This window comes from Camelus dromedarius, chromosome 9, assembly GCF_036321535.1.
Source record: "Camelus dromedarius isolate mCamDro1 chromosome 9, mCamDro1.pat, whole genome shotgun sequence".
Lineage (NCBI taxonomy): Eukaryota > Metazoa > Chordata > Mammalia > Artiodactyla > Camelidae > Camelus > Camelus dromedarius.
Window position 1 is genome coordinate 26,676,178 of NC_087444.1, and position 22,778 is coordinate 26,698,955.

At 45.9% G+C, this 22,778-nt stretch overlaps 1 protein-coding gene across 1 annotated transcript in view; it reads left to right on the forward strand.

Moving 5' to 3' along the window:
* The window catches only part of LOC105089482 (polycystin-1-like protein 2), an 88,265-nt gene that overhangs the window by 15,440 nt on the left and 50,047 nt on the right, over positions 1-22,778 (forward strand). The window contains 11 exon segments of the mRNA XM_010980539.3: positions 4,211-4,440; positions 6,216-6,620; positions 8,713-8,790; positions 11,170-11,219; positions 13,288-13,405; positions 15,420-15,627; positions 17,503-17,623; positions 18,354-18,495; positions 19,586-19,762; positions 21,689-21,834; positions 22,461-22,655. Of these exon segments, the coding sequence (XP_010978841.3) occupies positions 4,211-4,440; positions 6,216-6,620; positions 8,713-8,790; positions 11,170-11,219; positions 13,288-13,405; positions 15,420-15,627; positions 17,503-17,623; positions 18,354-18,495; positions 19,586-19,762; positions 21,689-21,834; positions 22,461-22,655 (1,870 nt within the window).

The following is a 22,778-nucleotide window of genomic DNA, read 5'->3' on the forward strand; positions in this document are numbered from 1 at the left end:
TGACAGAGTCTTGAACTAATTTTTGAACTTTTTATTGAGGCATAAGTTATGTACAGAAAAGTACACAAAGTTACAGCTCAATTAATTTTTACAAAATAAAAATATACCCATGTAACCAGCATCCAGATCAAGAAACAAAACATGACTCATCCCCCAGAAATCCCCCACAGGCCCCCCCAAGGATACTGATTTCTAACATCATCGATTACTGTGACCTGTGTTCGAACATTAAATAGAATCATAAAGTATATTTTCTCTTGTGTCTTACTTCTGCTCAATAAGTATATTTTTGAGATTTATCTATATTGCTGTGTATAACTGGATTTCTTTTTTCTCACTGCTATACATTCTGTTGTATAAATATTCCTCAGTTACTCATCCATCCTAGTGTTGATACACATTGGGGTCGTTTCCCATTTGGACTAATAAAATTGTGCAGCTGTGAACATTCTAGTCCATGTTTTTCCGTACACATATGTACACATTTCTGGTGTGTTTATACCCAGGAGTGGAATCACTGGATCATAGGACCATAAAACAAATTTTTAATTTATTGTCTCCATGGCTTTGTACTCTGAGCATAGCTTTTCTTTGTTGGCAGCAGTTACTAAAACTACTTTGCATTCTTCTCCCTTGGGGAGATCCCTGGGAGAGAAGTCAGGAAAAATCCATTTCTTTACTTTTTAGTCCTAGGCAATTTCAGTTGGCACCAGTGTTTAGAGAATGAATAAATCGCTTCTTCCAGACAGATCACTGAAAAACAAGCTGGATTCAAAACCATCTTTTGTATTTCCATAAAGAGTGAGTTTTCTTGTTCTGAAATCTACGTTGCTTGACATAGCTAATGGCCACTCCAGCATTCTTTTGATTGGCGATTGATGTTACATTTTTCTTTCATCCTTTTACTTTGAACCTATCTGTAGACAGCATATGGCTGAGTCTTGGTTTTTTAAAATCCCATCTGGCACAATAATCAGTGTGTTTAGACTATTTATGATTAATATACTGATCGATATAATTAGATTCAGGTCTACAATTTTGTTGTTTTCTGTTTGCATCCTTTGTTTATTTTATCCCGTTCCTCTCCTTTCTTGCCTTCTTTTGGATTATTTGAATATTTTCAGCATTCCATTTTAGCTTATCTATTGGCTTTTTGGGTGATCTTTTTGTATTACTTTTTAAGTAGTTGCTTTGGGGATTACAAGATACCTGTCTAACCTTTCACAGTCTATTTAAAGTTAAAATGTTGAGGCTTTACTACCATATAGTTTCCTTTGCCTGCCATCTTTTATAATTGTCAATTGTAGGACATTTATATACACTGAAAAGGCCCTTTCAGCAGTCCTACCTATATTAAAGAACTTGAGAAAGATAGTCTACATTTACCAAGATAGTTACCTTTTCTTGTGCTTTCCCTTCCTTCCTGAAGTTCTGAGTTTCCCTCTATATCATTTCCCTTCAGCTGGAAAAACTTCCTTCAGTATTTCTTTCAAAGTAGATTTACTAGCAACAAAGTCTCTTAGAGATTTCCTCATTCCTGAGAATGTCTTTACTTTGCTTTAATTCCTGGAAGATATTTTTGCTGGCTGTAGAGTTACGTGTTGACAGCCCTTTTCTTTCAACACTTCAAAGATGTCATTCTCTATCTTCTATACCTCCATGGTTTCCAAAGAAATCTACAGTCATTCAATCACTGTTTTCTCCATATGTAATGTGTCATTTTTTACAGGCTGATATCAAGATTTTTTTTTAATCTTTGATTTTCAGTAGTTTATGTGTGGGCATGGTTTTAAGATTTTTTTTTCTTTTGGGGTTTCATGGAGCTTCTTGAATCTTTAAATTCATGTGGTTTTGCCAAATCTGGAAAGTTTTCAGCCATTATTTCCTCAAATATGTTTTTCTACAGCAATATCTTTTTATCTCTGGTGCTCCAATAACACAAATATTTTACCTGTAGATATTGTTAAACAGATTGCTGACATTCTGCTCATTTAAAAAATTTTAGTATTTTTCTCTCTGTGTTCTTCAGATTGGATAATTTCTTTTGCTCTACCTTCAAGTTCACTGGCTTTTTCCTCTGCCATCTCTATTCTGTTATTGCATCCATCCAATGAATCTTTTATTTTGGAGATTGTGTTTTTTCATTTCTAAAATTTCCATTTGGTTCTTCTTTAATAGTTTCTATTTCTCTGCTGAAAATGTCTATCTTTCCATTCATTTTGAGAGGGTTTCCTTTTACTTCATGGAGCATGGTTATAATCGCTTTATAATCGTTATAAAGTCTTTGATAATTTCAACATCTAAGTCATCTCAGGGCTGACATCTATTGATTATATTTTCTCTTGAAATTTGGTCACAGTCTCTTAGCTCTTTGTGTATCAGGCAATTATGGATTGTATTCTGGACATTTGGGGTAGTACGTTCTGAGACTCTGGGTCATTTAAAAAATCCTCTGGAAAATGTTGATTATTATTTGTTTTATTTTAGCAACCAACCAACCAACTCATTTAGGTTCAGACTACATGTTCTCACTTGCCTTCTGTAAGCAGTGGTTCCCATGCTAATTCAGTGCCCAGGCTGTCAGGGTCTGTCCCACTCATGTGCCACTCTGGGGGCTATTTTATGTTCACGGGGACTTTGCTCTGTTTCTTTGGGTCTGTTCTGCTCATGTGTAGTTTTTGGGTGAGCTCATGATTCATGCTGGGTCATGCACGGAATCAGGGAATCCTCTCCTCTACCTCTCTCCTTTTTAGCACTTTCCCCACAGTCTCCAGCTCTCATAGGCCCCTTTTCATGGTTCCTCTAGAAGGAAAAATGGGTTTTCTCTTAGGATTTTCTCTTAGGGTGTCTGCACCCCACATAGTCAGTGCAGCTCCAGGAGAGAGGATAGCCTAGGGTAGATAGAGGAGAGAAAAAAGAGAAACAACACAAAACAAAAACGGATATTTGCTCTGTATTCTCAGACTCATTGGGTCCCTTTTTCTGGTTCCCTGGCTAAACAGAGGGGATCTCTCTTGGGGTTTTTGTCTTCATTACTCACTGCGCAGTAACATGACTCAGGCTACCCTTGGGACAAAGTCAAGAGACGAAGGAGATTTTTTTTCAAAAAACCAGAAAGAAAACAGGAAATTCCCATCTTTATGGATGATTCTTAAATTTTGCCTTTCCTCCCCAATCTGCCTGCTGTTTATTTTTCAGAGTCTTTAGGTAGCTTCCTTTTGTATTTGGTCCAGGTATTTTGTTGTAATTAATGGAAGCAATAGACTGTAGTGGGCTAACTCCATCTTGGCCGGCACCACAAATCAGGTTACTCTTCTCTAAGCTTTTCTACAACTGTGTCCATTTGTAAACTATTTCTCAAGCACTCACTGTGCTAGGTGCCAGGTATATAAGGGAGAATTAGACAGACACTGTCTGCGCTGACAGCCTCACAGGGAAGAGTGACAGTGAAAAAACGAGCATAAAAAGGGATGAGTGTCACCCAGGAGAAGCAGTGAAGTTACAGCAGTTATAAAGGGAATCTAAGAAGACTTCCCTGAGGAGGTGATACTTAAGCTGAGAACTGAAGAAAGAACAGAGTATGAGTAAAGAGATGGGCAAAAGCCTTCCCAGCACAGGGCAGCACACTTCCTGGCCCTGGGGTAGGCAAGAGGTGGCATGTTCTAGGACCTGGAAAGAGGTCTGCATTACCAGGATAGTCAAGAGAAGGGAAGGGGCAGGAGGGGAGGGGGAGGACAGGAGGGGAGGTCATGTGGAGCTCTGGGTGCCATGCTAGAGATTTGAGATTAGTCCCCTCAGGAGAATGAGGAGCAAAATATACCCATAATTTCTGATATGTTTGAACTCTGATCCCATTTTACAGGTGGGGAAAACAAGTCTCAGAAAGGTAGGCTGGGCCATAGTTTTCTTTAAAGATGAAGAAAGAAGGCCCAGAGAGTGGGTGGATGTGAGCCACAGGGGGAGTAAACGGCAGAAAATGGACTTGCAGACAAATATTTGACTCCCTGGTTAGTCAGTGCTGTTTCTTCCACTTCTCACCTGCTCCAAGACGTCTCAGTGTTACCTCCATGAACACCGAGAGCCTGGCTTGGTCGTGTAGCATCTTTTTCTTCGCTCTTTTTATCTTTGCAGAGAACAGGAAATGTGCGGTGGGTGAGGGCGTGTGTTTGTATGTCCCAATACGGGTAACGTTTCTGATTGTTGTTGGCAGTTTATCCAGTAACGTGGTCCACCAGTTCACAGCCCCCGGGAAGTTCACCGTGTTTGCCGAGTGTACAACCAGTGAGTGGCACGTGACGGCTCAGAAGCAAGTGACAATGCGAGAGGAGATGGAGGGGCTCCGTGTGACTGGGTGCTCTGGCCTGTCCAAGTCTGGAGCCAGCCCTATCTGCCGGGCAGTCTTTGGGGACCCTCTGTGGATTCAGGTGGAGCTTGATAGAGGTGAGTATGCAGGAACAGTCAAGGTCAAGGGAAATTTGATTACCCCAAATCTGTCCATCCAGCTCCCAGGCTTTAATAAATACTAACAGCAATCACTTATGGAGTTAGTTCTTTAGTCATTCATTTATTTAGCACTTAGAGTATACCAGGAACTGGTTTAAGTGCTTTATATACACCGGCCCATCCAATACATTTTACAGAGGAAGAAATGGAAGAAATGCTTAGAAATTTGGCCAAAGTCACAAGGCTCGTAAGCTAGTGAGAGATCCTAGCCTTCCAAAGACCCTTCTGTGCATGCCTGTGGTCCCATCATAAGAAATGGACTTCCAAGTCACTCTCTGCTGGGGGCATGTGAGTAGGAGTGCAAGTGCCACCAGCTGGGCACAGTCACGTTGCCCCCAGTCAGGGCTAATATCCAGCTGCACACAGTGGTCCAGCCAGTTATGGTTGGTATTCCTTCTGATTGCTCACAGTGTCTTTTCTGATTGGTCATAGAGGCTATTCTGATTGGTCCTCATGTCCATTTTGATTGGTCAGGGTATCCATTCTGATTGGTCATAACAATATTTCTCATTGGTCACAATGTCCATTCTAATTGATCACAGCATCCACTCAGATTGGTCACAGTGTCCATTCTGATTTATCAGAACATCATTTTACTTAGTTGGTATCTATTTAGTTTCAGCTGTTAAATATTTTGATTATTACCCCTTTTCTCAATGGAGATGCTCCCAACTAAAACCCATCCTCACCCAAGGCAGCATCTTTCTACAAGGCACAGGTCCAGGTTGAGACCTGGACAGAGGCCTGTCGGTATAAACTGAGCTGTGGAGGTGAGGACATGACTCAGTCCAGCCTCACACCACCTGGAGCCTCAATCAGAACAGTAACTTAACGGAGCTATATTGGGGCTTTAAACACAATGCTTGAGGCTCCTTTCTGTTTTGGTGTGCTGAAGATGGCTGCTAGGTGCACCTGGGAAAACTTGAGATAATCCTTTTTCAGGCTACAAATATAAGTAAGTGACTACTCTTTGCCAAGTACGGGGAGGTAGCGGGAGGCAGCAATAAACATGAGAGTCAGGGTTCCTGTTCTCAGAGGGGTTACTTCATTCTCATCATTCTCATCATCACCATGATGTCATCATCACCACTGTCACTCAAACAAGAAATACACTAGCTTGTTTTCTATTGGAAAGAGTCTTAATTTAGTGGTTTAAATCATATTTTAAAAGTCAACTGCAATATTTAGCATCTAGCCCCAGACTGTAAGGGAGCCCCCTCTTATTGTGAACAGGCTGAGTCCTCCCATTGGGCAGGGTTTCAGGCAATCAGTCGTGGAGATGGAAAGGGCTTCACTGCTTCTGCTTAAAACAAGACTTAAGACTAATTCTCATGCTTTAAAATCAGCTGCACCCTTCAGAGATGCTCCCTTTTCAGCCCTCCTCCCCTCAATAGTATCCCAGTCAACAAAACGTTCTAATTTTTTTATTATAAACTTTTAAGTGTATGGATAATACATGCATAGTATAAATAATTAGAATATGAAGAGGAGCAGAGAAGACCCTAAAAGAAAAATCACTCATGAACCTAAAACTCAAAGATAATCAGTGTTAATATATGGGTAGGGAGGGTATATCCTTATGTATGTCTTTATATCCACATCTATGTCTATTTGTGGAATCTGACTTTACAGCTTGAGTCTGAACTACTATACTGTGATGTATGTGTGCATGGTTGCTACTGACATTCTTAAATGTTTCTTACTCCACCTAGGAACAGGGGTGACGTACACTGTGCTGTCAGGTAACACATCCCTGGCTGCATCCACCACCCAGAGGGGCCCACTTCCACACAATCTGACCCTGGACAGAGCAGTCCAGCAACAGATGGGCCCAGGGATGCACCACCTGGAGATCCAAGCCACAAGCACCACCACCACCTCTGCCCCCTCCAGAAACATCACCGTCCACTTGGTGGAGCCTCTGTCGGGGCTGCAGGCCTCCTGGGCTTCTGACCACTTGGAACTTGGACAGGACCTATTGGTCAATGTCTCGGTGGCTCATGGCATCCCAGAGGGGCTGACTTTTGAGGTGGCAGGACTCAATGCAACCTTCTCCTATGAGGAAGAGAGCCTCAGGGGGCCATTTGGGACTTACCACGTGGCAGTTCCTCTCGAAGGTACGTGGGGTTGGTGGCTCCCCTTCCAAACCTCCTTCCTCTTCCCTTCCTGCCTTGGTATCGAGGGTCCTGCCAGCCATTTTTTCAGGATGTCCTGGACACAAACGGTTCACAGCATTCAGCCTGGGTCACAAATAAGAAAGAGACAGATATTATCTGCACTTGTGGAGCTTAAAGTCATAGGGATTCTCAGCTTTGGCACTTCTGACATTTGGGACCAGATAATTCTTTGTTGTGGGGCCGTCCTGTGCACTGTAGGGTGTTGAGCAGCATCCCTAGCCTCTACCCACTAGATGCCCGTAGCACTAGCCCCCCAAGTCACGACCACCACATCTGTCTCCCGACATTGCCAACTGCACTGTGGGAAGCAAAATCAGCCCCACTGAGAACCACGGAGGAGAGCAAGAGTACTTACTTGGATTCCTTCCATGACTTCCAGAGGGGAGTGTGTTTTGGGAAACTATAGTCCACACCCTGTGGGGAGAGATATATAAAAACTGAAAGATGGGAGAGAGAGGGACAAGAAAGGAAGTGTCAGGATGCTGGCTGGCACAGCGATGAGGTGACAGACTGGCTGGCACCAGCCAGGGCAGAAGGCCACAGCCGACGTGCATTTAATCTGGAGAGAACAGAGCGTCTTTGAGGGCAGTGTGGTGAGGTCAGCAGGCAGGAATGTGGTGAAGGTCGCAGAGTCTCCAGCCCACCCAGGTCCCCTGCCCTGGACCTCAGACGTGTGTATGAAATGGAGTAATGCTTGCAGGTGTGAGGCCACCAGGGCCTCAGCAAGGGATCTGGCAAAAGAGATAGCAGAAGGAATGATAGATGCAAGAAGAAAAACACTGCAGTTTTGCCAGGTACCAAGGGTCCAGTTTGGAACAAGAAGAATCCAGAAATGAAATGGAATGACAATGGAAAATATTCACAATACACAGGCTATAGTTCAAATACAAATTAACTTTTGTCTCCTATAAAAGTGACTCAGTAGGGGATAAGATGTAAAATCTCCATACGCCCTGTGACTTTTTGGCTCACTCTTAGATGATACGCAGTCCTCTCCCCCTCACGAGAAAAACACTGGATGCCTCCAGGGATGAAGAGGGCGAGGAGGAAGGGAAGGGAACGGGGTAGGACAGGAAGGCTCCCACTAGGTGGTGCTGGCCCAGCAGATGTGTGCAGCCGCCTCTTGTAGGAGGCCCCCTGCAAGGCTCCTCGGACCACAGCTCCTGGGTGGGAGTGATGCCTCTCCTTCCGGGCTATGTTCGCCCAGCTGATGCTTCTCCTGTCACCAGCAGGGTCCCTCCCTCTGTTCTCCTTATTCTCTTTACCCTCTCTGGCACCACTCTCTCTGAGGCAAACATCTGGCCCATAGAAAGTTCTCACCCAGTCCTGGACTGCTGCCAGACGACTGCAATTATTTCCCAAATGCAGAAATGCTGCCCTTGCCTCTCTCCCCTTCCCGTCATAGACCGTTTCTGCAAGCGTATGAGTACAGAAATTGTCTTGGGGGTGCCCAGCCACAAACACACATACCCAGCTGTCCAAGGGCCCTCTCTGAAGACATTCTCTCCAGACTTGAGAAGAGAAGGTAGCACCCACCACCCTTCCCCATGAGGGGCAGTTTGTGGGATACCCACGTAGTGGCAGCTCTCTCCAAATTCTCTTACAAACCCTTCTCTCCCCTCTCCACTCTCTCGAACCTTTAAAAACCCCGTCATGTCTTCTCTCTGATGGAATCTCCTACTTGTCCTTTGAACTTCAGCCCCAGCCTCTGCCTCATCCCATAAACCATTTCTCCTCCAAGGTGGAAGCAACACCCACCCCATGCCCACCCTGCCCCTCATGCCCACTCCTACCCTGGAGTGTCCTACATGCCCACTAGACCATACAACCCTGAGGGCAAGGACCATATTTCATTCATCTCTGTGTCTCCAGAGCCTTGCACCATGCCTGCCATACTAAAGGGATTGGTTAAATGCTTCAATGATGAAAGAGTCAGATGCTGCCCTCAGTGGCCTGGAGAAGCACAGGCTGGGAGAACTGTCTTGGTGCAAGTTATTACAAAGCCCATAATTCTCTACTCTCTGCATTGCAGGCATCTTTCTAGTCACCGTGCTGGTGAGGAACGCCTTCTCGAACTTGAGTTTGGATATCGGAAGCATCACTGTCACAGGCAAGCAGTTTCTGCAAGGGGATATAAAACTTGTGACCAGGAGTTTAGGGTATTGCACTTACTCAGGATCCAGTTAGGGGCTCCTCAGAACAGGGCTCTGAATGTTCATCTTGTTCTATAGATATTAAGAATTCTCTGGTTACTCCAAAAGGCAATAATGTAAGCAGTAAAACATCCAACCATTGATACAAAATTCTAAAACATCCAAGTCTGTATTAGTTAGGAAGCTTTAGGCTGCAAGTAACAGAAAACTGACATGAGTGGCTTTATCTTCTAGTCTTATTATCTCACATACTAAAGTTAGAAGGTAAGTAGTTCCAGGGTTCAATGGCTCAGTGTCACCATCAAGGACCCAGGCTCAGTCTGTCATTCTGCTTCACCATCCTCAGAGCTTTTGCTTTGTCCTCAGGCTTCTGTCTCATGCAATCAAATGGCTGCTGCCATTCCAGACATCACATGTCAACATAGCATTATTCAGCAGCAGAAGAACCCATTTTCCCCTGTGTGTGTCTTTTTCTTTAGGGAAAACATCTTTCCCACTAATCTCCAACAATCTTCCTTTCAGATACCATTGGCCAAGATAGGGTCATGTGCCTAGCTGGGAGATGCTGGGAAGCAGGTATCTAGTATTTTTCAGGCTCTGTGGGAGAAAGTGGATTCTGACAGCCAAGAGGAAGGGCAGGGTATTGGCTATTGGTAGACAGCCAACAGTAGATGTCACTGTCTTAAAGTATGCCTTAAATGTGTTTGCCAGCACTCTGAGTAGCAAGGGACAGAAGAGCAGTTCAGCCTAGCTCGAGTCAAAAGGAAATTTTATCAACTCAGAAAATGTAAGTCCAGGGTTTAGGCACAGGTGGATCCAGCCACTCAGTGTCTTTAGAACTGCCTCTATTTCTTGGTTCTGTGTTGGCTTCAGTCTGATTCCCTCTTCTCAAGCAGTAACAAGACAGCCCCAGGGTTTGGTTCTTAACCCCAGAGGAGAAAGAGCACCTCTTTGTTGATATTTCCAGCAGAAATCCTGAGGCTACCAATCACTGGTCCAAGCTTGGTTCATGGTCCCTCCTGGACCTGCTGCTGAGACCAGGAGAAGTGGTACTCACAGATCAGGAGCACATGTCAACCCTGGAACATGATGTAGGATCAGATTCACACAAAGGACTGAGAGTGGGGAGGTATGGGAGGGAAAAATATCACCTATAGGTGTTGTTATCAAAAGAAGGGTCCATGGATGCCTAGACCAGGGGTAAAAAACATAAGATGTCCATTCCGCTGTCTACAGCCCTCCTTTTCCATGTAAGGGGTTTGAGGTCCAGAGAGGTTATTTGACTTTGCAAAAATCATTCAGCTAATTCATGGCAGGATCAGGGGTAGCAACTATTTCTCTTGATTTCTTCATTCAGGGTTATTGGACCATCTTCCTTCTTAAGGTTAAGAAAGGCCTCTGTGTCTAGCAGTTTAGCTTTGCTTTGAATAACTTTACAGATCTTTAGAGTCACGAGAATGAGAATTCACTGGGAAAAAACTTTTTAAAGATCAGTAGTACCCTGATCTTAAAATACCCACGTCACCAGGGCCTAGTGAATCACATGGAATAACCCTCGATTCTTAGCTTAATCACTACACTTCAGAGAGTAACTATCTTCATATTTCAGTATCTTTAGAGTGTATCAGTTGAGAATACCTTTTCCATTTTTTTAACTTGACACACTAACATTCTTCGTAGATGAATAGATTACAAAGCAATAATATATATAGCACAGCATTCAGTCCTCCTGGAGCCTTGAGAAATAGGGATTGCCTTCAGCCTTCTTCATAGATGAGGAACCTAAGACTCAGAAAGAGTAACAAACCTGCCTAGGTTCTCACGGCCAGTAAGAGCCAATGAAAGGGTCCAGAAACACCCCGTGGTGAGCTGAGGCTGGCTCCTCCCAGCCTGCCAGAGCTGGTTGTGCCCACTCTTCCAACGCTGCATTCAGTGAGGTCAATTTGGTGTCTTGAAATCTGCCTCGGTGAGAACATCTGCACCCCAGAAATTAGTGAACACTACAAACCAGGGTTCCCCAGCCTCACCCCTCAACTGTAGGTAGTCATTGATGGTGAACAGCTGCATGTCTGACTCTCAGTCTTATGTTCTATCTGCATTGGCAGCTGCCTGCCTCTTTCTAACCTGCCAAAGAGGTGTCTTGAACCCAGTGGTGAACATGATGGTTTTGCTTTTGACGCACTTCCTATGACCTGAATGTTCACCGTGTGTCCCTAAATCATTTCCAAAGACAACTGGATACTCCTAGGGCATCCTCAGCAAACCCTCTGCCTTTGCCCTTTGGCAACCTCTTAAATATCACCGACATTTGACACCCATCCCCAATGTGTTCACAGCTCCTCCCAGTCTCCAAGAACCATCTGGAACGAAGGCTGAAGAAAAGAATGTGAGTATTTTTTTTTAAACAATTAACCTCGCAAGAAAAAGATGTCTGAGCACTCTGTTTTAGTTTGGGGTTTGGGCTTTTGGGTGTCAATAGTCAGAGCACTAGGAAGCACCAAGTTTTCTTCTGTTTAAAAAGAAACCCAGAAGGACTGAACTCAAACAAAGCATGCTCTCTAACCACAACAGCATTATGTTATAAGTCAATAATAAGTTATCTAAAAACCGACAACATAATGCCATTTGCAGCAACATGGATGCTCCTGGAGAATGTCATTCTAAGTGAAGTAAGCCAGAAAGAGAAAGAAAAATACCATATGAGATCGCTTATATGTGGAATCTAAAAAACAAAAACAAACAAACAAAAACAAAGCGTAAATACAGGACAGAAATAGACTCACAGACAGAGAATACAGACTTGTGGTTACCAGGGGGGTGGATGGTGGGAAGGGATAGACTGGGATTTCAAAATTGTAGAATAGATAAACAAGATTACACTGTATAGCACAGGGAAATATACACAAAATGTTATGATAACTCACAGAGAAAAAAATGTGACAATGAGTGTGTATATGTCCATGAATGACTGAAAAATTGTGCTGAACACTGGAATTTGACACAACATTGTAAAATGATTATAAATCAATAAAAAATGTTAAAAAAAATAATAAGTTATCTAGGATATGTAGATATCTCTTAGACATCTTGGAAATTAAATAGCACACTTATTTTAAAAAGATCAATGGGCCAAAGAAAAAAAAATCACAAAGATATTTAAAAATATTTCTAAGTGTTAATGATGATACAGCCTATTCAAATTTATGGGATGCAGCTAAGGTAGTGCTCAGAGGGAAATTTATGGCTTTTAATATTTATATTGGAAAAAAGGCCCAAGGTTATTTAGTTTTTATAGGAAGTCTTCAATTTCTTACTGTTGACATTGTTCATGCACACATTTGTTTGTTAACAAAGACTTACTGTGTGTCTACAATGTTCAAGGATTGGTATTAGGGACTGAGAATACAATGGTGAATAAACAGATGTGGTCACTGCCTTCATGAAGCTTAGCAGTTGAGACTGACTAACAAATTAGCATATAATTAAGAATTGTTATGTGTCTAACTAGAACCAATAGGGTACAGTAACAGAGGGTGGACTAGAAAATGTGATCAGACATGACCTCTTGAGAGATGACATGTGAGTGGAGACCTGAAAACAGGACAGTCAGCCATCCTGTGAAGCAGAACGAGAGCTTTCTGGATGCATAGATGAGAAGGCCCTGAGACCATTCATTGCAGAAGAGGAGGATATAGGAGATTACAGAGATGGACAGAGGCCAAATCATATAGGGTCCTAGGTGCCAAGGTAAAGGGGTATGGGTTTTATTCTCAGGCCAGGGAGACCTGGGGTTTAGTTCTGCCATAGCCTCCTGCTACTCCAGGCCAAGCCCTCTGGGCCAGAGCACACCACATGCCCACCAACCCCTTCCTAGAATCCACATGATCTCCGTTGTTGCCCAGCTCAAACTCACTCCTCCTCCTTCCCGATGCTCTGGGGTCCTGTCCTCTTGGAAGCTTGCCCTGACACCAGCTGTCTGCTGTGGAGAGGTAACAGTTCTGTGCCCACCTCTGCTCCAGACACAAGAGGAAGCACGTCACTAATTTTTCTCATTTAATCCACATCAGACCCTCGGGGGAACAGACAGTCTTAACTTACTGCCTCCCTCATGATGCCCTGAGTCTTCCTTTACTGCAGCAGAGACTGGTTTCCTTGTCTGCCTGCCTAACGAGACATAAGGGCAGGGGCTGGGGCTCTAATCCTGTATCTTTAGGCATCAAGCACAAGGCCTGGCTGAGAGTAGCCTCTGTTAACGCAGTTCAATGTATGGTGAACCCTTAGCCCTGAGCCCGCACTTACCCGGTGATCCATCCCCTGACGTGCAGGGGGATAAGAAGGGTCTGTCTCCATTCCACACCTTACACTTGGCCACCCCTGGCACAGATTGCTCTGGGGTGGAAGCAGGGGGCACCACTTGCAAAGGATGTTTCATCAGCCAGCTGCTTCTTCTGCAGAAAGAGAAAGGAGATGTGGAGGTGTATGTGGAACCTGGTCGATACTTGGATCCTTTCATGACAGTGACTCTGGGCTGGCCGGACAGGGACAAGGACTTACACTTCCAGTGGTCATGCGGTAGGTGAACTTAGAGCTGTGGAACTGTCCTATCTCACTATGAAGTGATGGATAGTGGTCAGCTTTTGCTGTTCTTTTTCTTACCTTCACGCCAGCATTACTCATGCCTGACATTTTGTGTACCTTGTATGTGCCAGAGGTTGTAAATTCCACAAAAATGGGAGGTGAGGGGAAGCAGTGGCAAACCAAGGTGGGAGTGACCCTGAAGGCAGTCAACCAGTAGAGATATTATCATAGAGAATTCAGGAACAATAATTGAACCTTAAAAGTCATTCTGTCATGGAAACAACCTAAATGTCCATCGACAGATGACTGGATGAAGAAGATGTGCTGTATATACACAATGGAATATTACCCAGCCATAAAAAAGAATGAAATAATGCCATTTGGGGCAACATGGATGGACCTAGAGATTATCATACTAAGCAAAGCAGACAGAGAAAAACAAATAACATATGATATCACTTTATATGGAATTTTAAAAAATGATGCATATGAGCTTACTTATAAAACAGAAATACATTCACAGACATAGAAAAGAAACTTATGGTTACCAAAGGGGAAAGATGGAGAAGGGATAAATTTGAAATTTGGGAATAACAGATACACACTACTATATATAAAACAGATAAAGAACAAAGACCTATTGTATAGCACAGGGAACTATATTCAATATGTTGTAATAGCCTATAGTGGAAAGAATCTGAAAAAGGATATATATATATACATATATAACTGAATCAGCTTGCTGTACATCTGACACATTGTAAATCAACTATAATTTTTAAAAAAAGAAAGAAAGAGCAAAATCTAAAAGCACAAATAAAATCAGTCTGCTTTTTTTTTTTTCCATCACAAACAGTATCAGTGATAAAATGCTCCCCCCTCTTGGATGGACCCTTTCTTTCCCCTCCATACCCTTGGTATGCCACTGGGAAGATAGTTTAGAAGAGGAAGTGATGAGACTTTTTCTGACAAACCAAGGCGGTAGTACTACCACTTATTTTTAAGAAACAGTTGTCCTCCTTTTTATAGGGATACACCATAGCCATGCATACACACTTCGAAAAAAATGAATGCCATTCACATTGTACATAGTGCTTTTGTTACCCCTTTTTAAAATATCTGGCATATTGTCATGTTTTGGTATCTTCTCCATCTTGATTTTCATAATAACTGCATAATAGACTGTCAAGTTGATGTACGGTCATTCATTTACCAGTGCTCTCTTTTTGGGCATTGAAGTTGTTTCAAATTATTTGCCCTTAAAACAATGCTGTAATGAACACCCTTAGGGTTCAATCTTTATTTGCATCTGTGGTTACTTTCATAAACAAATTCCTAGTAGTGGAATAACTTGGTCAAAAGTCATGTAACATTTGAAGGCTTTCGATACTAATTGGTAAGTGCTCAGGACATCCTTCTGCATATCAGTTCTTGTTATCTGAATTAATAGAGGATACAGTGTAGAGTTTAGGTGACTGAGCTGATTACCTGACCTGTAGGTTGAATGACTACATATCGGGGGTAGCTAGGATAGTGGTTAAACATTAATCAACAGAATTGAAGGGCAAAGGATAGAGAAACTTACTGAGTTGGTATAAAGCAGGAGATGACATGCAGCCTCCCAGGTCCCCAGTGTACCCCGCAAAGACAAACAGCTGGGACAATCACCTACACCAGGGACAAGAAGCTGCCTTGGATGTTCTCCCAGGTGGCACTCTGTGTCCCCCTGATGCCTCTCCTGCTATATGCTGGCCTGATCACCAAATGCAAGTGTCTGGGTGCAAGGTTCTGGGTGAAGCAGGGGTCACTTTCCCAGAAACATCCCCCTGTAGCATCATTCCTGCAACCTCAAAGTGAATTTTTAAAATAAAATCAAAATCTCTATTTGGAAACAATTTTCTTATCCATGATTCATTTCTTCTAAAAGCCCCAAACCAGAAGGTAGGCACATATGTTGAGTTCAGGGTTCCTGAATGAATAACAGTGTTTGCCCACCCCTCTTTCTCAGGGCGATGCTGGGCTCAGTGGAGCGACTGTATTGAGAGGCAGCAGCTCCGCACAGACCAGCGGGAGCTGGTGGTTCCACCGTCCTGCCTGCCACCACCTGACTCTGCCATTACCCTGCGCCTGGCAGTCTGGAGAGGCCAGGAGCTGGAGAACCTGCAGGAGCAGTGCCTCTATGTGTCTGCCCCCCGGGAACTGCAGCCACGAGTCAGGTGGGGGCCCAGGAGCAGACTCCTGCAAGCTTGCCATTTGGTCAGCACATGCTAAGCACCAACTCCAGTGGCACTGACTTGGGGCAGGGCACACAGTGTTGGGCAAAACCAGACCCAATCTCTGTTTTCACCAGGGAACCTCCTGGTGGTCAGTGATGGAAGCACAGAGCATAACTCTATGACAATCTCCCTGAATTGTGGTCAAGTCTTCCCTCGGCAGAGATGTGAAGGTGGAAGAGGAATTAACTGGGCCAGGAAAAAGCGGCTGGAGAGAGAACAAAACAGCAAAGGGAGGGAGCATAGAATCATCTAGAAGGGAAAGAGGCTGGTGTGGCGTGAGCACAGAGGAAGAGAGAGGGACAGGGAGAAACTGGGAGAGCAGGCAGGGCCTGGCTCCAGCAGGGCCTTGATGTTATGTCAAACACATGATTTGGGTCTTTGTCCTAAGAATTCTAGAAAGAGTCTTAAGCAGGTTGGGAATGTGATCACAATTTTGCTTCAAAATGCTCTGGTAGCAGGGTGGGGAAGTGGCTGGAGCGGGGTGAAAGAGGGCTCAGGGAGACTGCTTGGGCTTCTGCAGGAATTAAGATGAGAGTTCCAGGTTGCTTGGTCTATTAGCTGGGCCCCCGAAGAAAGCAGATGGCTCACTCAAACTGGGAACTGATGAGAGTTGGATAAAGGGTCTATTTACACTTGTGGGCAGGGATAAGGAGACAAACCAGGGATGACAGTGCAGGACCACAACTGGAGGAGGCCGTTAACCCTCTTAGGACTGCAGGGGTAAGAGGAGGAGGGGGTGGCATTACTGGAACCTCCTGGGAGCTGCAGCTATGGGAGAGGGGCCCCCAGCAGGAGCTGTGGCCTTGGCCAGAGGATCACAGCTCTGCTAACTGCAGCCCATCTGGTAAGGAGCAGGGAAAATACCAACTATCCCAACCTCTCTCCTCTCAATGCTCCCCATTGACTGGGCCCAATCAGAAGCAAGAGGGTGTGGGAGACCGGGTGACACCGTCTATGGAGATCAGTCTCCTGGCACACAGAGCCACAAGGAGTAGATGGAACACAGTCTTCAGGGGCAAATGGAGACTGTCTGGCACACTTGTACTGGAGTAGACATGAAGACAGAAGTAGGGAGATTCGAGAGCTATGATGAAGCTAAAACTGAAAGGACTGGGGATGGGTTGGGTACACAGCAGGAGCCAAAGTAACCTCTCACTGGCTCAAGGGAGGGTGTGACATTCTAGAGAAGGCCCAAGACTCAAATCAAGATGTGTTGGCCCATGTTCCATCCCCCACTCAGGAGCTGTGTCACTGGGACAAATCACATAAACTCTCTGAGCTTGGTTTGCTTGTCTGCGACATGGGGACCCTCACAGGGTTGTGATAAGCATTAGATAAGCCAGTAATAAGGGAAGTCACTTGCAATCTGGCATGCATGCTGTAAAATCACAGCATTCATTCATTATTATTATTAGAACTAGAAAGAATTACAGAAATTGACTGCTCTTATCCCCTCACTTTGCAGGTGAGGAAATTGAGGCTCAGAGTGTTTACGTGACTTGTGCAAGGTGGCCATTCATAAGTGGCAGGGATGGGATTTGGGCCTAAGGTCCTGTCTCAGCCTCGTGCACTTTCCACTTTGTTATCCTGTGCAGTGAATGAAATGGGAATTCAGGCAGGCATGAATCACTCCATCTTCATGACCATAGCTACGTCCTGGTTTTGCTTGGGGCAGGGTTTGCTTTTATTCCATCTCTCACTTGAAAAAAGGCTATTTCCCACCTTCTCAAAGGACTTGGGAACTAGACAAAAGGCCAGCAGGTGGCCACAGTGACTGAGGGAGCTTCCTTGCTCCATAATCTGTCTCCCTTTCAGCTGTGAGAAGAACTGCAGGCCAGTGAATGCCAGTGGAGATGTTATGCTCAAGGTCACCATGGGGGACAAGTCTGCAGCGGCCATGTTCAGCTGGTACTTAGACAACACCCCACTGGAGAAGGTGAGGACACTGGCAACCACTCAAAAAGAGAAACATCTCCCTGCGCTGATTACCAGACCTGTGTCACGTGCCTGGGACTGAGCTGGGGGTGGGGCAATGCCACTCAGAGCCCATGGAGTGGGAGTTGGGGGCTGGGGGGCATTCCCCACAGGAAAACCAGGGCACTGGTCAGAAGAGAGGATGGACACAAGGTAGCAAAAACAATGGTGAAACACCGCAGCAGATGCTGTTGGTGCCCCAGCCACACCTCTTATCAGGCTGATGTGCCAGCCCCTCGCTGCTATGCAGTGGCCACTGGCCAGTAACTGTGTGGTCCAACAGCCCAGCCCCTTTGCCTCTGAATGAGACAATTTTTTGCTCCAGAGCTCCCTGTGGGACCGGCTAAATGAAGCTGGATGCCTCCTGAAACCATTTCTTTGCCTCGTTTCATTCTCTACCCAATGCTGCTTCCCTCCCTCCCCTCCTGGTGTTCCCCGGGAGCCCTTCCTCATAAATGACCTGTGTCAATTCCTCGTCCCAGGCTCTGCTTCCAGGGAACCCGACAGAGGACAAACACCTTAACAAAGCTGGAGATGGGTTAATTGGGCTGACTTTGGGGAAGCAGGCAATGCCTGCTGTCCCTCCATCAGAAACAACTCTGAAAGGCCTCCCGGGGGTCAGAAGCCACTACCCTGCTGAGTCCTGTGGCCTGGCTGCGGCTTTAGGGGCCCTGGGCTGTGCTCTTTTTCAGGCTGAGCCCCTCCCGGCGGCCTGCAGACTCCGAGGATTCTGGCCACATTCTCTAAGCCTCCTTCAGAGCAACACCTCCACCCTGCTGCTGAACACCACGTTCCTGAGGACCCACAGCCAGGCCGCCCGAATCAGAGTCACAGGTGGGTAGGCTCCCTCTGATATCTGGTCAGCAACCCATCTCCTGCAGAGACTGAACCAAGACGAACCCAGAAGCGCTGAAATAGGGGACATCAGTGCAGGGTCGGGGCCACACACAGGCTTTGCTGTGAATCCCACCACTGCCACTTTCAAGCTGGGAGACTTTAGGCAATGGACTCAAGCTCTCTGTGCCTCAGTTTCCCCACGTGCAAACTGCACAAGAAAAACTCCCGCCTCTGGATTGTATGATGCAGGGAGGATGAGACAACACCATTGGTACAAAGCAGGTCACTGCCAGGACGACTCGGGGCTTCTCACTTAAAATGAGCCCAGAGCAGTGGGAAATGCTGACTCTCAAAAAGATAAAATATTGGGGTGACTGTTCTTTTTTGATAGATTCCTTTGATTCAGTATTTCTCAAAGTGGCCCATAGATTACCCATCCAGGACAACCTGGGGTACTAGTTTAAAATGCACACTCCTGGGTTCATCCCAAACCTCCTGAATTAAGTCTCAGCCAAAGAATTTGTTTTAACTGATTGTGATCATCTTTATGCTCAGCTCTTCCAGGCATGTACTCTTTCAAAATCCAGGTGATTATAACAAGTGGCACGGGGTTTAGGTACAGGTTAGCTGGGGGCTCTCCATGGTGCTGGGGGGCCATAGTTTTGGGTGGGATCTGCCTGTTTCCAGATCCTGGCTGTAGCCCTTCCTAGCTCGGTCTCTTGAGCAAGGCATTGTTTCCCAATATGCTCCCTCTTCACCAAGCTCCGTGAGGAAGCAATTATTATTAGCCCCATTTTACAGATGAGGAACTGATTCTCAAAAAGGTGGAGGCCAGGTCACATGGCTAGTAAATGACAAAGCTGGGATTCTATCTCTGCTCAGTTTCTCAAAGTGAGACCCTGGGCGGCCCCACGTTTTGGGAGTGGGGGCTGTCAGAGATGTAGATTTCTGGGCCCTGCCCCGGGATCTCCAGAGAGGCCTGAGGCTCCAGAGAGGGGCCTGGGAATCCGCACGTCTGACAAGCTCCTTGGCATGGTGGAATTGTGTGACCCACAAGCCCCCTAAGCACGCTGCCTTCACTCTCCAGCAGTGACCAGGCACGCCTACGGGGAGGACACCTATGTGATCAGCTCCCTGTCTCCCCCCGAGGTGCCCACCTGCATCACTGCCCCAGACGAGGGCACTGTTCTGACGAGCTTCGCCATCTTCTGCAACGCCTCAGCCGCCCCAGGCCCCCTGGAGTACTGCTTCTGTCTGGAATCAGGTACTGCTCAGGACTATGCTCTCCCCTTAGCTCCTGGGCTCATCTTCTGCAAGAACAGGTGCCTGCCTCTCTCTGGCAGCTGCAAAGAACATGTTCCATGTGTGAGAGAGGTGTGAAGGCTGAACACTCCCCTAAACTTTAACCCCGACTCCCAGGCACACTGACCTGCCACACACCTCAGCGAGATGAGAAGCAGGTCCCATCAGTATCTCCTCTGCAACTCTGGAGGCCAAAATGACCTCTTTCCTGGCATGAGGGATGTGGAGAGGATTAAAGATATGGACAAAGATATGCAGAAGTGTGAGCACTTGGGGCCACCACCAGGACATCATCCCCCAGCACACATTCGGAGTAGCCCTGACCCCTTGGAAGTCTGTAGTTATTCAGGACAGAGATGGGTCTGGTTCACAGAATCATCAAGGATTTTATTGACCCAGCTTTGTGGGAGGCAGCAAGGAATGGGCAATGTCACAGAGTGCGCTGAGCTAAAGGGAGACAAGTTTGCAAAGTTTTACAGGACACGGAGCATGCAGACACCATCTTCATTGCAATGCCTGGTCCAGTGTCCCGTCCCCACAACCCACCCCCAGGACAGCAGCAGGGCAGCAGCAGGAGAGACGGGGCGAGCACCCACATTGCCTCTGTTCTCCCAGTTTGGGGTGGTTGGTCCTTGGAGGGCTCATCTGAGTACTTTCCTCCTTCCAATGGGCTTTGGCATTTTGTGACCCTCCCGTGAGCTCTGAAAATGTTCTAGTCAGATTGGGGCCTTCCTCCAAACCTAGGCTGCAGGAGTGTTGCTGGAGTGCTCCCCAATATCCAGCATCAAACACTATGATGACCTAAACTGAACACCTTGACTAGGTGAAGGTGGAGGGAAGCTATTCTCAGACCCAAGGGAGTGTGGTTTTTATGGGGTGCCCGTCAAATAGGTGTGGAATGCAGAGCTGTTCAGAGGGCTGTGACTGGGTCTGAGCCTGGAGGGAAACAATTTAAAGAAGATAAGTAGATCATTTCAAACCTGCATCCCCCTAAATGGAGACGCCAGGCTAGCTGCTCCAGTTCCGACTGGTTATTGCACTGTAGCCCCTCCCTCTGCCTCACACAGGGGAGAAAAAGGTCAGGGAAGAGTGACTATATAAAGATGACTTGTCAATTGCAATTCAATAACTTCCTGATTGTCTACATACTACAATGAAAAGTGATTCCAGTGATGGGCAGTCCCCTTTTAAAAGATATTCATTCATTCATTCATTTTTACCACAAACATGTATTGAATGTCAGGTTCTGTTCTGGGTGCTAGATACACAGCAATGAATAAAACAGAGGAAATCTCTGACCTCAGTGTACTTACAGTTAGCGGTGGAGACAGCTGGTAGACAAAGACACATGACAGGGAGTGCTGTTTTAGATTGAGCCATCTGGGAAGGCCTTTGTATGAGAAGTGACATTTGACAGGGCTTGAATATATTTTGAACTAATTGTTAAGATCTTCTTATCCTCTTCCCCCTCTTTCTCCTTCTTTTAGTAATTTGGTTTACCACCTTGAATTAAAAAGAAACTTGTACCTTGAACCAATCCCCCATGTATACTGAGGGATGACTGTATAAAATATTCTTAGCTATAGTCTCCAAATTGTACAAAAAAAAAAAAAGAAAGAAAGAAAGAAACTTGTACATGGGCAATCATTTTCCTGAAATCTTTCATGGATTTTAATACAATTATTCCAAAGTCACAGCAGCATGCAGTTACCTACAGAGGACAGTGGATCAGCATAAATGGCTGTCTTCTCCCTCAAAGGAAGGAGTCCCCGAGTGACTTCTTGGGCTGTGGCTTTTATGTCCTTGTCATCAGGCTCAACCTTGGTGGGTCTGCAGTCTCCCTGAGGCCTGGAGATGCCCCCCTAATTGTTCAGTGTCCATTTTCCAGGTTCCTGTCTACACTGTGGCCCTGAACCTGCTCTCCCTTCAGTTTACCTGCCACTTGGAAAAGAAAACAATGACTTCATGCTGACAGTGGTCATTTCTGTCTCCAATCATGCGGGGGACAGACAGCAGACCCACACAGTGGTTAAGGTGGGTGGCAGCCACTGTTTTTCTACTGAGACAACTTCTTGACCAATCTGAACCTCACCAAGGGTTGAAGGGAGCCAAGCGCACCGCCAGTGGTTGATTCACTCATTTCTTCAACATGTATTTACAGAGCATCTCCTTCGGCTCTGGTTCAGGGGATACAGCCATAGACAAAACAGACATGGTCTCTACCTTTGTAGATCTTATGACAAGTGGCCAGTATAGGGGAAGGACTTGGGGTAGGGGACCTTGGAGGGTTGGGAGTAGAAGGACTCAGGGATGCATTAGGCTAGTGCCTTCCAAGTCTGGAGGAAGGAGGACCAAGATCAGCCAAGGCAGTGAATTTCAAGGGTCACAAGAGCCCCAAGAGTATGATGAGGAGGGAAGTGAGGGGTGAAGGAATGACCTGCCTGAGACTTGCTTTTGGTGGCTGTTGATTGCTAGTAAGAGTGGGTCCTCTGCCCTCAAGCCTCAGGAGAGTCCCTATGCCAGGTGCAAAGCCTTCCAGCCCTGTTCTGCTTTACCACATGCAGACCCATGACTTCAGGCTCCAGGTTCTCAAGAAAAAAAAAAAAAACTGGTAAGTTGAGATCCTCCTGCTCTGAGCACATCTCTGGTCTCCCCATCAGGTGGGACATGGTGACATCCATGTGGAGGATGAGGCATTCCAGGCCGCAGTGTGGCAGAATGTCACTGCCATTCTGCAGCGAGGGTGTGGCCCTGAGCGGCTCTTCCAGCTGGCCAAGTCCGTGTCATCCATGCTGAACCAGCAGTGCCAGGGGCCAGACTCCGGGGGGCCACTGAGAGTGGACACCAGACAGAAGGTACTGCAGATGGGCTCATTTGTCCTTTGTGCTGGGGCCCCAGGGTCTGTACATAGCCATTCGGGGTGGGGAGTGGGGTCCACAAGTCCATAGAGAAGCCTTTGGTGTTTTCCAAGTTGCTGA